Here is a 14,298-nt window from a genome sequence, read left to right as displayed (position 1 = left end):
GGGAAAAATGGAAAGCCTGATAGAGATCAGTCTGAGCACTTGTTTTTTAGAACTGCCCTGAGCACCGGCAGGACCCAGCCCACTTAAAACCTAGCAGAGAGGTGTACTGTTAGAGACTTTGCGGAGAAAGTTTTCTAAGACCGCAGTTGGGTAAGGTTGGGTAGTTATTATTCTCTTTCAGTGTACTGCATATTTATTAGGTGATTGCAGTACTAAAGGCACTATCTTTAGTGGTGACACCAATAGTAGTATTAGTACTGTCCGTAATTACAAAATTAGACCTAGCACTATTGGTCTTATTACGAAAGGGAGGAGTAGGACCAGTGATGATGCAATAAGTAGTTTTATTTGTAAGGTTAGTAGTTGTAGCACTTTTAATAGTGCATGCAGTAGTATTGCCTGTAGGCGTTTCAGCACTCCCTTTATCAATCGAGGCATTAGTAATAGTCGTGGACAACGCCTGAGGCGAGAGGGAGAGATTCAGCGCTGTGGATTTCGTCAGATTGACATTAAACCCAGAGGCACTCGCGAAGGAATCCCATTCCGGCCAGGAAGGTCCCCAATGCGGTCCTGGGGTTCGCTAGAGTGACCAATACTTCATCAGCGTATAGCCTTATAGTGTGCGTGTCCCCTCCGAAGCAAATGCCTGTGATGTGATTGTGATCCCTGACTCTCTGCGCCATGGGTTTCATGTAGAGAGCAAAGAGCAAAGGCGACAAGGGGCACCCCTGCCTCGTGCCTCTACTAATAGGGAATGGGGTGGACGTGTGTCCGTTGATCCGAACTGTAGCTGTAGGGAACTGGTAGCAGTTAAAAATGCGTGTTCGCATCTTATCCCCAATGCCAACGTGGAGCATCGCCTGCTCAAGGTAGGACCAGTGGACCCGATAAAAGGCCTTCTCTGCATCTATGGTTAGAAGCATATAGTCTCCAGGGATGTGGGAGGCATTTTCTATGAGGAGCGTAACTCTTTTGGTGTTGTCACTCGTCTGCCTCAGCGGAATGAATCCAGCCTGATTGGGGTTTATAAGCCCCGGCATATAGGGAGCAAGCCGGGCGGACAATATTCCAGTATACAGTTTCAGATCAACGTTCAAGAGCGAGAAAGGCCAATATGACCCACAATTTGTTTTGTCCTTCCCCGGTTTAGGTATGACTGCTATTGCTGCCTCCAGCATGGAAAAGGGGATCGCTGCGGGTATCGCGAAGGAGTTGAAGAGCCGAGTGACCAGGGGGGTGAGCGATGATCAAAATTGCTTAAAAAAAGCTGCTGTGTAGCCATCGGGGCCAGGTGATTTGCCTAATTTCAAACGAGCAATAGCTGCTATGACTTCCTCCAGTCATATCTCTCTCTCTCCATATGAGCTGCCTGTTCCGGTGTCAAGGCAGGAAGATGGGCCTGGGCCAGATAAGTGTCTATGTCCGCCCTCTCTAAAGGCTGTTCGTCGTAAAGTTGGCCATAAAAGTTGCAGAAGGTCTCGGCGATAGCCGCGTCGTCCGAGCATAACACTCCTGTATGGTCCCTAATCTCTTGAACTCCCTTGCGCTGTTGAAACTCCTGAAGTTTGTGCGCGAGCAGTCGCCCACACTTATCCCCACCAACATAGAAGGAATGTCGCATGCACATCGCAGCGCATTCCGCCGTAACATGGTCAATGGCAGCCAGTTGTGCCCAAGCTGCGGTCAACTGTCGTCAAATGCGTGAGGCCCCGGTGCGGTGGTGCATCTGCACCAGCTCCTGCACTTTTTGCTTCAAGTCCTTCCTTTTCTTTTTATGGTCCACGTTCTCTGCGGAAGAGATACCGATGATTTGTCCCCTAATATCTGCCTTACGGGCCTCCCATTGAGTGGAAAGAGTCGTGTCAGGACTATCGTTGTGTAATAAATAGTCATCCAGCGCGCGGTGTATCTGAGCAACTGTGTCCGGTTGGTGTAGTAGAGTGTCATGGAAGCGCCAATGTCTGGTCGATTGCCGAATCTGTGGAAGGGCCATTGTAACCACCACTGGGGCATGGTCCGACAGGGCCGCCACCAATATTTCAGCCGAGAGCGTGACATTGCTGAGGGGCTTTGAGCCCAAAAAGTTATCTAGCCTGGCATATGTTTTATGTGCTTTAGAATAGAATGAGAATGTTTGTGACCGAGGTTGATGCTGTCTCCACAAATCTGTAAGGCCTAGATCATGTAGCCGAGTAAGCCCTGTATGCGAGAGGGCACCAACCTGACTTGTGCGCTGTGCCGATCTGTCTAACTCATTGTCGAACACCAGATTGAGATCAACTACTATCAGTATGTGACTCTCCTGAGTTGCTGTTGCTTCGGTGAGGGCCTTGTGTAGGAATCTTTCCTGACCCTCATTAGGTGCGTAGATAGACCCCACAATCAGTGTGTCCCCCCCTATGGTAAATTGGTATGTGAGAAGTCTGCCCTTTATCTCAACCCCTTTCTGCACCCCCTTCCCCTGAAAAGCCCTTGAGATCAAAACTGCCACCCCTGCGGTCTTGGAGGGTCTGGAGGAAAAGAATTGTGTCGGGAAGGTGCAGGACCTAAGCCGGGGACCATACTTAGCCATAGCCCTCTCCCTCCAACCCCTCAAGCATCAAAGGAAGGATACACCATAATAATCAAGCTCAGTCACATGATCAACACCTTGGCTTCTGGCAGAGCCTCAAGAGAGGCCTGTTGGAAGAAAGACCGGGGTCGGAGGAGGAGCCAAGCTGGCGACCGAAATGGCCACATAGACGCTCGGCTTCGGGAGCCCTCTCACCCCGCACATACATCCTGACAATTATCCTGAGCTGTAACGGCATATTTAAGTAGGTGAAGGAAAACTTTCACTTACCGTTTGCTCCTGGGGCTTCTACGTGCTGCAGACCCGAAGAAATGTCCCCGACTGTTCTGCGGCCTTCACGGAGCTGGGACCGGGGTGTCGAGTGAGAGGAGCAGCCGGCCGCGACTGTCACAACAGCGGCCATTGATGGAGGTGCGGAGTCGGCCGGAGGGCGCCGAAGGTTTGCTGGGCCGATGGCGACGGTGACGACTCAGTCCATCTGGCAGAGTACCTCGTGGAGATGAGTGGCAGAGCAGGATCGGGAGGGGTGCGTGAAATTTGGGCCCCTTTTCGGTCTGGTGTCTGGGCATAACTAAAGACTTCCCCCGGAATCGACGGGCGGCTCCCGGGGAGCGGCAGCGATTTTGTTTAGCCCTTTGGTGGTTCTTCGCCGGGTGGCCTGCCTAGACTTCCTGGGTCCTCACTGTGGATCCTGTTGCGCCCTGGTGTGGGGCCCGGTCCCAGGGTGGGGTGAAGAAGGACGAGGCCGGATCAGCTAAGATGGCGGCGGTTGCCCTCCTACGCAGACCACATCTAGATGAAAAAGCCGCCGTGCAGGAGTGTTCAGGGGTCTGGCGGCACGAGAAAGAGCCCACGTCCCAAGATATATTGGCTGCTCTAAAGACCCTGCATACGGCCCTGATCCGCAGCGCCCGAGACCTGGGAAGGATGGCCGCCATTGTTGTCCCGCCGTTCCACACGGGTACATTTCGATCTCAAGGAAGCGCCGACGTGCCCGCCTCTATGTCAGCGAAGAGTGCTCCAGCTACGGCTATGTTCGTGGAGACGCCGGAAGACCCGGCTCATGAGATCGCCTTGGACAGTTCTGTAGTACTCGTGAGTGACTTGTCGGTGCCTCTACCTGATCGGCGACTGGGGAAACAACGCCGGTTCATGTCTCGGGCTGCCCCGGCGCCGTCTCAGTGCTTGCCGTATGGTGTGACTTTTTCTCCTTGGATGGTGAGACTGTGTTCGGACTTGAGGATATTTTCGGTGTCGATACCGACGCAGATGGATTTCCGCTATACATATTCGGCTGGGTTCTGGTTGCTGAAGTCCCATGGAGTAATAACACGGCCCGGCCTGCCCGGGTCATTTGGACCCTCCACGCAGCTCTGCCTGCCGATTGATAAGTGGACGTATGTTGGTGCTATTGATAAGAAAGGCCAAGGGTGATACCGCCTGAGATCCAGTGGACTTATTGATGGCTGATGGTGATTTGGGGGACATTCGGCGGGGAGCTTACTGATGGTGCTCTCAGTGATTAATGTTTTCCATGGATATTCTGATTATGCTTTTAGAATGTTTACCGGGTGCGGGGTGGGGGTGGGAGGGGGGGGGGGGCGAGTGGCAGGATCGAGGGCCCTTCTCCACTTTTTTCTTCTTTTCTTCTTTCTCCTCTTTTTCTATATTTCGGGTCTCTTATTTAGGGCGACAGGCACGCTGCTGGGGGGGGGGGGTAGGCCGTGGCCTTCTGCAGGGTGGGGTGTAGGGGGATGGGTTTTGTTATTTTGTCCGTTATTTGTTTCTATGGCCCTTTTGTCTTTCTTCCTTTTTGGTGTCGTCGTTTTTCATGTTTCCTACAGTATGCTTCGTTTTGGGGGGGGGGGGGGGGGTGGCTTGCTATGGAACGGGTTTGTGGTCACATTTGTCCTGACTCTTATACCTTACCCCCAATACTTGAACTGTGTTTGCATTAATTGCGGATTTCCTGATTCAGGCTTGTTATTGTAGGACCATGTATGACTGGACGGCATTGATCCTTAGTTTTTCTTTATTGTAAAATGAACCTTCATGAATCCTGAATATCGGCCACTCGCCTGAATACGAGTCATATCCTGGACGCTTGTTAGACCCCGGTTCTCGGGCTGCTATGTTTTCCTACATTGATTTGCTGTACTTATGACTTGGCTAGCGGCCGGCCGGGATGGTTGTAGGCCCATATTTGTATTTGCTTGAAGTAATAATAAAGGTTCCCAAAAAAAAAAAAAAAAATAAGAGGCCTGTTGCTCTCTCTTGACCACCAATGGATCTGGTCGATGGGTCACCGCTGCTGCCTCCATTTCGGTCGACCAACACCGGACTATCACCGGACCCTTGGTCTGAGCGCTCCCCAACATTTGTGCCTTCCGGAATGGTGATCCCCAACAGCTTCCTTGCTTAGGACAGGGAACGAAGTTGGTACAACTTGCCATCATGCCGGAATATGAGGCGGAACGGATGCCCCCAGGAGTAGGAGATATTGTGTTGACGCAGAGCCTCCGTGATGGGCCGGAAGGTCTTGCGTTTTTGGAGTGTGATAGCGGCTAGGTCCTGGTAGAGGATGGACGACTGGTTGCAGAAGGTGATCGATTGAAGTGATCTGGCTTTGCGCAGAATCTCCTCCTTGGTGTGAAAGTCCTGAACACAGACCAAGATGTCCGCCTGGGGGTGCCATTGCCGCTCTGGGTGGGCCCACTCTGTGCACTCGGTCCATCTTAAGGTCAGTGTCCAGTGGGCTACCCAGAACATGATTAAAGAGCCCTCGCACATATTTGAAGATATCGCCAGCCTCTTCATTGGTGGTCACTCCCCGGTACCTGATGTTATGGCGGCGGGAGCGGTTCTCAAGGTGCTCCAAGTGAGATTAAACGACCACCTGTTTCTCGTGTATACGGAGTACCTCCTGTTGCATGGCAGCCAGCTCGGTGTCCTGGGCGTCACTCCTGTCCTCCATGGATGCCACTCTCTCTCCTATGTCGTTCACATCTTTGCGGATGTCCTTGATCTCTGCCGTGAGATCCTGTTTCACTGTCTGGAGGTCATTCCTTCTGGCTCTTCCGTAGAGACCGCTATCTGCGCCGCCGGCTTCCTGGAGTTCGCCGCCGCCCCCCCCCCCCGCTGTGTGCCCGGGCAAAAAGATATTTAAGCGATTTTTCTCTTGTGGCTGATTTGTCCTTTCTGCCCAAGGTGGATGTAATGCTGAACTCACGAACACACAACCAGCACCAGCAACCACGAACCTGGGCTTACCATAATTCACTACTGTGCGTCGGCGCCCGATGCAACGTTCCCACACCACTTCCCAGGAGCCGACCATGTGGACACCAGCTCCAGACCTCTCCCGGTGCGTGATACTGCCGAAATGTCGGTCTGCGGTCCGTTGGGCCCCTAACAGTGCACTGGGGGCATCCTTGCTGTCCAGGCGCCGGAGCACGGCTGCTCTGCACAAGATGGCGCCCACCGCAAACCATTGCCACCACAGCTTACTTGTCCGGTGTGGTGGGGAAGCCTCAGAGTCCAGCTGGCTTCCCCGGCAGGTCGATGCCACTCCGCGGCCAGGGACACAGTGCTCCAGCCCCCACCGTTGCTGCTGTGCCGCCCGCTACTAATAGCCACTGCCCCACCCCGGAACCTGGAGCACAGCCACGGGATCCCTCGGAGCCGCTCCCGGTGAGTTGCCGATTGTGCCTGGGTGCTGGGAATGTTGATTCAGCCGCCTTCCGTGCGATTCAGGGCCAGAGGCCAGTCCTACAAATCGGCGGGCGGAGGAGACACATCCTAGCTCTCCGCCATCTTGGCCACGCCCCCTTTGCCATTTCTTTAAATGGTAAGTCAGGCTACTTACCGGTGTCACATCCAAGGTGTGCATGACCTGGGTATCATATACTAGGGATTTATAGTTAAAGTAGTCTATGCCAATTGGATATAACTAATGTAACTTATACGTTTTGGCTTGGGGCACTGGCATTGAGGTCTGGTTAGAAGGCATCAGTGCACTCTGAGTGGAAAAACCAACAACATCAGTCAAAAAACCTGTTAAGGATATAAACCTTATGATTACTAATTCAGTTACTCTGTATCTGAGGAAGAATCCATGAGATATGCAAAGCTTGTACATATACGATCATCATCTGTCTCACTTGGCATTTATCCATTGAAAGGTATCTTTACCTCCACAGAGTCTTTAATACTATCACAGTCGACAACTGCTTTTCTGCTTAAACACACGCAATAGGATAGAAGTTAACTAAAGAAAAATATTTATCTAAACTTGCAAGAGGAGCTCTTACATGAACGAGAACATGGTAAGATTGATACCAAATTCAAGCAGTATGCTTAGCTGTGGAAACTATGGAACATGCATGGAAAAAAAATCACTCCTCACATAATTCACATGCCTTGAGTCATAGAGATAAATCTTTGAAAGAGGAAACTAAGAAGACACCTGACCAGAATAACAAAACAATACACCAAAATGTTGAGTGGGAAGATCCTTTAAAAAGTCCAGATGTGGAGTATTTGTTGTGTACCTTTCCATGAAGTGTATTAACAGGTTGAAAATTCAGACATTTAGATCTGCATGTTTCGAGGGTGACTCTAACCCAAGCAATATGCCCGAGCTCCCAAGGACGGAGAGCAAGAATAATGAGAACAAGCATTGGCATAGCCAATAGGTCTCGCCTTTGGGACCTTAGAAGTGTTTAGTTATCCAGCACAATATCCTTGGTGCAACAACAAAGTGTTGCATGGCTAAACACTTATAAGGTCCCAAAAGATAGACCTATTGGCTATGTCAATGCTTGTTGTATTTTATGTTGGGTAAGAGGACACAGCCCGACCTTAAATTGTCTAAAATAAATATAACCTGCGTGCGATTAGACTGCTGGCCCACAGGAAAGGAACAAGCAGAGCACTAATTGTGTTATGTTTGAACTAGATGGATATAAAAAGTAGGGTATGAATTCATAATAACAAGACGTCGGCATCCAGTGTTTAGTGGAATGGTTACTTGCTGTACGCATGTTCCTAGTGTGGCTGCTTTCGCATTAAGCGGAGAACTGGCTATTTATTGTTCGAAAGCAGAAGCAGATTAATGACTCCGAGTGCAGTTCCTCATAGGGGCACATTTGGGTGATAAACATCAGTGACATGAAGAATAAATTGCCCGTTAAGTTTAAAGACATATTCGAGATAGGGGAGAAATTAAGTCGTGGGTGAATCTTTGTTTTTGCCAAACAACTTCGGCCTCATCTTAGATTGCGCTGATGCACGAGGCTGCCATTAGATCTCCCAGACCAAGTACCAATCTTTTGTCACCTTTCTTGCCCCTCATCAAGCCGTTCAGGAAACAAAACCTCTGAAAGCATTCAATCAATAACGAGATCAGTCAATATTATCTGTGAGAGAAATGGGACTTGCAGGCAAGCTCTGTTTGGAGAAGGTTGTTTCTCTGAATGCTGCAGCATGGGCATCTTATCAGTTAGTGACCGCGGTACCACGAGAGTGATTGAGGGAGTGTAGATAACGTCACAGTACATCGGGGCCCTACAGAGACACACGGACCCTGGAGGGCAGAAACTCAGCTCGTCAATGCGTGTGGCCCTGCCCAGCCCGTAAGACTTTCAAAACAAACACAGGAGTGGGCCTGTTCTCGCCCGTTTGCTGTCTGTTCGAATGTATCTGAACACTGATGCAGTACCTTGTGCGGCCAGCAAGAGCGTAGCTATTGTTAGTGCAGCAGCGGCGCAACTCTTTAGGGTGAGGGCCTATTTATGGCACTTTTATTACCCAAGAGAACTCTAGAGGGCTACGCTCATTGCTTATATTGAGGACCATGGCACCCTTCTACGTCCCTGTCTGCCAATACAGAGCTGGTTCGGGGAGACGGAAATGTGCTGCACACAAAGTAACATAGTGCACCCACTGAATTACTGTCCAGAGTCCACTGAGTGCCAAACATTTCTCCCTGTTGGAAAACCTCTTGTCTGTTGCTTTCAGACCGAACTTATTTTTCAAGTGGAAAATCAGCAGTGCCAGCTCTAAATCTTTAAACGTGCCCCAATGAAAGATGCCCAGGGCAAAGACCTTAATGGCCTGCTTTATTACATTACAATTCCAAAGGAAATCACAATAACTAAAACAAGCGCGCACGCCGCTAGCTAAATGTGGGAAGGTTGAAGGGTCGGCCAGCCGATGCGCTTCCCTTGTGGGAGCGAGCCAGGGGCACCATGTGTTTGTAAATTAATTACAAACATATAGTTTAAAGACAGTTATACCTCGGCACTCTAATATTTGACACAAACCAATTTTTATATGGTAATTCGCTGAGAACAAATGGCCAAATGAAAGCACCCTGACTCTGTAATGCTTTTCTATATGTTGTCTTACAAATGAGGAGATATAAGCAATACATATGTCATTTCAAGAGAAGAGAACATCAGATTGATATATTCTTTCATATAGTTTATTGTTTTTTGATATTAAGATTCTTTCTGTTTGTCTCTCAGTGCAGTATATAAAGTTAAAATACAGTACATGAAATTTGTGATTGAGTACAGGATCGGAGTATTGGACAATGCATTAGAAAGTTTTTCACTTTAAGCACTTTGAGTCATCACAAAAAACAGAATGTAATTAGAGTGCCGAGGTATAACTGTCTTTAAATTCATGTAACAATGAATTTCTTAGGAATACCCGTTGGGCCAATATCAGTGGTAGTGGGATGTCTTTATTACCATGAAGGGCACCGTAATTTGGAAGAAATTATAAATCCAACAAGAGGCAAAAACTTTAGAATTTGATGTGCAACTGTTAAAACCACCACTACCGTCCTGTGATATTACAAACATATGGTGTCAAGTTTGCTCCCGCATGGGAATCGTCAAACGTGCACGAGTTGCCATTGAAGGCAATGGAACGTGTGAAGTTTAAGGAACAAAAACCTAAGCGATAGCTTAAGGTCTTTTTCCTATGCAGCGCATGCGCACTGCTAGGCGAAACATAAAAAGGAGTGCTACACATTCGTAGCCCAAGCCCTTCTCCCATCTCTTTCACCAAACACACACTCTTTTTCCAATATTTGTTCCGCCACTGCTCCCTCGCAGCACTGTTATACAGGTATACTTTTCCTCGCACTATTCCCATGTTGTTAACTACCCGTAAAAAACGAATTTTAAGATTTTCATTGCACTGCATTTTGTGTGAGAACCCGAAACGTTTAATTTGTATGAGAACATGCCTCACCAATTTGTATTTGATCTTACATCAATATAAGTAAAGATTGTTACCATTTTGATTTTAAACAGGTTTTCTTACATTAGTATCGCAAAAAGGTTGTTCATAGAACCATTTTTGCAGAATGTCTTAAGCCTAGTATATGTACGTTCTTGTGAAGCGGAATGTAAAATATAATTTTCTCAAATGTACTGTTGTTCCTTTAGCAAAGTTTATCCTGCTGTTTAAATCTGAGATATGCTTTAAGAAGCTGTTTTTTTAAGACAGGATTTTATTATTTGTGTTTAATTGCATTTCTCTAACTGTTTCAGCCTCAGAAGGGGAAGTTAACTCCAAGCCCGGTAGACTTTAAAATCACACCAGAAACCTTACAGAATGTTAAAGAGGTATGCCACTTTTGTTTTATCTCTGTTCCAATATAAGACTGTAGTTATTTGATTAAGACACATTGGTATGAAGTGTTGAAAAGCCCTTTTATTAGTTAATTAATTTTATTTGATGACATGGTACAAAAACACAGTTGCAGTTTTTAAGTAAAAAGCTTTAAGATAGCCTAACTTTCCCATTAGTCTTGGAGTGCATGTAGGAATTCGAACTTGGGGCTTATTTAGTTTGGCAGAGGGGGTACTCCATTGCAACAGCGACAGAGTACCGTCTCCGCTAAACTCTCGGTTCACCTGCCTGATTTAGAGGTGGGTGGACCGCCAGGTTTACACAAACTAAGTAAAATTTGCAGGGTGCAATAAAGGGTGAATTGTTAGTAGGTCATCCTAGTTGAGGTGTGCTATTTTACGTACTTAAGTAAAACATTAACAAAGACGCACTAAGGTTTTAAAAGACATCCTTTCTGGAGAGTGTTTTGAAACTCTGATATGGTATTTATGTTTAAAGTATTTTTATTAAGTACAGTACAGCAGTGAAGATATAAATGAAAAGGCGATTAAAGACAATCCACGACAAAATGAGGCAATGCTTCATCCAGGGCCGCAGCTACCCATAGCGGTCAACAGTCCCCTCCGTGTCAGAGCCACCCTGGGTGTCTCGCTAATACGGGGCACTCGTACTTTGGACTATAGGCGTAGAGCAACCCCGCTGTACTTCTCTTTCAACAGAACAAAACACCCCAACAACCCCCCGTCCACCCCACCCCCTTCCCAACCCCCCTCCCGTCCGGTGCTGCATCAGATAAAACTCGGACACTCGCATCTCCTACTCGGAGAAACCTTACTGGCACTCGTAAGACTCACTCCCCTCAGTCTGTCCATTCACTGTATCGGTGGTGTGAGTCTCAGAAGTCTCAAGTATCTCGGGCAGGTAAGCTCCTTGAATTCAGTGGCCAGCAATGTGTGGAAGGGTAGCCACAGCTCTTGGAATTGATCTACGTCCCCAGCCAGTGTAAGTGATATTTCCATTCCAAGGACATGCCACAGCCTATGTAGCCAACCCGTAATGGAGGGGATGGTGGGTGTACGCCAGTGTATTAAAATGTTCTGGATCGCTGAGCCCAGCGCAATAGCAATGTGCCTCCCCCTCCTGGATTTCAGTGGGTACATTAAGTCATTGGGGAGCCCCAATAGGGTGTAGGCGGGAAGGCGGGGCAGTTCGATACCAAAACATGCATCTATCTCATTGATCACCTCTGTCCAGTAATCCTGTAGCATTGGGCAGTCCCATAAAATATGTGTCAGTGTGCCAACTTGCCCGCAATTACGCCAACATGCAGTGTCTAGGAGGCGGTTCATTTCATGTAGGCGCTCCGGAGTGCGGTACCAATATGTAGAGACCTTGGTGAAGGTTTCGGTGAGTCCTACATGATAAGCAGAATGTCGTGCCCTGTACGAGATTTGCTCCCATTCTTTGTGGCTAAGTGTTCTCCCCAATTCTCTGTCCCACCTCTCCCTACCGGGGTTATAGAGATGAGAGGGCGGTGGTTGCAGCATTTTATACAGATCCGATATTAGTTTAGTGTCCGACTTACGTGTCGCCAGCCACCGTTCATAGGGCAACAGGTTCCTGTCTGCCGACTCCCGCACCTGTGGCTGCAGGGCCCAGTGCCGAACCTGCCAATACTTCATCCTATCTACCTCGGTCAGTTGGTAAGTCTCTTTGAGAGTCTCAAAGGGGAGGACTCCCCCCTCACCGTATACATGAAAGAGTGCTCTGCATCCCCTCCCCCGCCAGTGTGTATAGGCTCCCAGGTCTGTCCCTGGTGTGAAGTCCGGGTTGTCCACAATGGGCGTGAACGGCGAAGGGAATGTGGTGAGGCCAAAAGGCCTGCAAGTGCCGTCCCAAATCCGCAGTGGCACCCGTGTGATATGGGATGCGTAAAGGTTCGGGGGGCGGTGCTGTCTGCGCAGGAACGGTATTTCTTGAAGGGGCCGGCCCGCCACCGCCTGATCCTGGAAGAGCCAGTGCTTATCTGACTCCCACCTGCTCCATTCCACCAGATACCTTAGCTGCAACGCCTGGAAATACTTTTGAAGATCAGGGACCCCCAGCCCACCTGCCTCCGGCGCCAGAGTCGTCAGCGTCCTTTTCATTCGGGGTTTACGGCTTTGCCAGACAAAGCGGGACAAGTCAGTCTGCATCCGCCGTATCCAACCCTGAGGGGGGTGCAGCGGAAGCGCACGGAATAAATACAGAATTTGGGGCAAGACTGTCATCTTAATTGCTGCTATCCTTCCTAGCCAGGATATCGTCCCCTTGCTCCATCTCCCCAACTCCTCAGTAACTTTCTTGCCTAACACCTCGTAATTAGCCGCCACCATCCCCTGTAACGTGGGTGCTAATAGGATACCCAGGTATGGCACGTGTTGCCGTGACCAGTGAAGCGGGAAACGCCTCTGCAAGTCCTGTCTCGTCGCAGGCGCCAGGGAGATATCCAATGCAGTAGATTTCCCTACATTCATTCGAAACCCAGCTGTTTCCGCGAAAGCTTCGAGCTCCGCCATACATGCGGGTAAGGCCCGCCTCGGGTCCTCTAGTGTGAAAATGACATCGTCCGCATATAGGCTAACCGTGTGGACGTACCCTCCCATCCGCACCCCGATCGCATCCGGATTCTGCCTCACTCTGGGCAAAGGGCTCCATGTAGAGTGCAAAGAGAAGAGGGGATAGTGGGCACCCCTGTCTAGTGCCCCGCTCAATATCAAAGCGCCTTGAACCGCAGCCATTGACACGCACCATAGCCGACGGGAATTTGTAACAGTTAAAGACCATGCTCCTAAACTTCTCTCCTATACCCATCCGCGCCATCACCCGTTCCAGATATGGCTAGTGCACCCGGTCGAACGCTTTTTCGGCGTCAACCGAGAGGAGCATCCTCTCCCCCGGGATCCGCGAGGCTTTTTCCAGTATATGCACCAGCCTCTTAGTATTATCCACTGTCTGCCTGCCAGGGACAAAGCCGGACTGGTCCGGTTCAATCAGCCCAGGAAGATACTGCGCCAATCTCGCAGCCAGGATCTCCGTATAGATCTTGAGATCTACATTTAGGAGAGAGATTGGTCTATACGAGCTACATTGAGATCTATCCTTCCCCGGTTTAGGTATAACTGACACGGTCGCCTGCAGGAGATCTGGAGGGATTGCACCGGGGCAGGCGAAGGAATTGAACAGTTTGGTCAGTACGGGTGCCAAGATCGTGCAGAACGTTTTGTAGAAAAGGGAGGAGTAGCCGTCCGGGCCGGGGGCCTTTCCCTGCTTCAGCCTGGAAATCGCCGCAACTACCTCCTCAATCCGAATCTCACGTTCTAGGTAATCGGCCTGTGCCGGAGCCAGGGACTGGAGAGCTACCGAATCCAGGTAGTCATCGGGCTCACCCACCATCGAGTTATCTGCCGTGTAAAGCTCAGAATAGAATTGGCGAAAACTCTCAGCTATATCGACGTCTTCGGTGACTAACTGCCCCCCCGCTGCCGCAATTTCTTTCACTCGACGGCTCTGGTGCGCAATTCTAAGCTTCGCCGCTAGTAACCGGCCACAGCGATCCCCCCGAGTATTAAGCGTGTTTTAGACGCAGCGCCGCGTATTCAGCCCTGCCCAAATCCAAAGACGAAAGGAGTTTCCTTGCCGCCTTCAGCTGTTTCCAAATCCTGGGAGCCCCAGTGCGACGATGCACTTGCTCCAATTCCCTGACTTTCTGCGTGAGCTCCTCCCGCTTAACCTTTCTCTCTTTGTTTTCGGCTGATGAAATCGCTATGAAGTCCCCCCTCAGAACTGCCTTGAGTGCTCCCCATTGAGTTGCCAATGTAGTGTCGGGATTAGAGTTATGCAGCTGAAATTCCTGCACAGACTCCGTTATGCGCCGCACCACCGTCTTTTTGTGTAGGAGAGTGTCCCGAAGTCGCCAGACCCCTCGATGTACCGGGGTCGATGGGGGAAGGAAGGACCCCGAGACCGGCGCGTGATCCGAAAGAGAGATGAACCCTATCTCGGAGGCAGTGGCCATGTCCCGAACCGGCCCTGAGACC

General features: G+C 49.6%; 1 protein-coding gene across 2 annotated transcripts in view; it reads left to right on the top strand.

Annotated features, from left to right (window-relative positions):
• VPS26C (VPS26 endosomal protein sorting factor C) overlaps positions 1 to 14,298 on the top strand; it is a 289,096-nt gene that overhangs the window by 163,931 nt on the left and 110,867 nt on the right. For both annotated transcript variants that reach the window (XM_086935407.1, XM_086935408.1), the window contains exon 5: positions 10,138 to 10,212. In XM_086935407.1, the coding sequence (XP_086791533.1) occupies positions 10,138 to 10,212 (75 nt within the window). The remainder of the gene's footprint in view (positions 1 to 10,137; positions 10,213 to 14,298) is intronic.

This window comes from Lissotriton vulgaris, chromosome 8, assembly GCF_964263255.1.
Source record: "Lissotriton vulgaris chromosome 8, aLisVul1.2, whole genome shotgun sequence".
In the NCBI taxonomy this organism is placed as follows: Eukaryota; Metazoa; Chordata; class Amphibia; order Caudata; family Salamandridae; genus Lissotriton; species Lissotriton vulgaris.
Note: the sequence above shows the minus strand (reverse complement) of the source record. Positions and strands in the feature narration are given on the sequence as shown.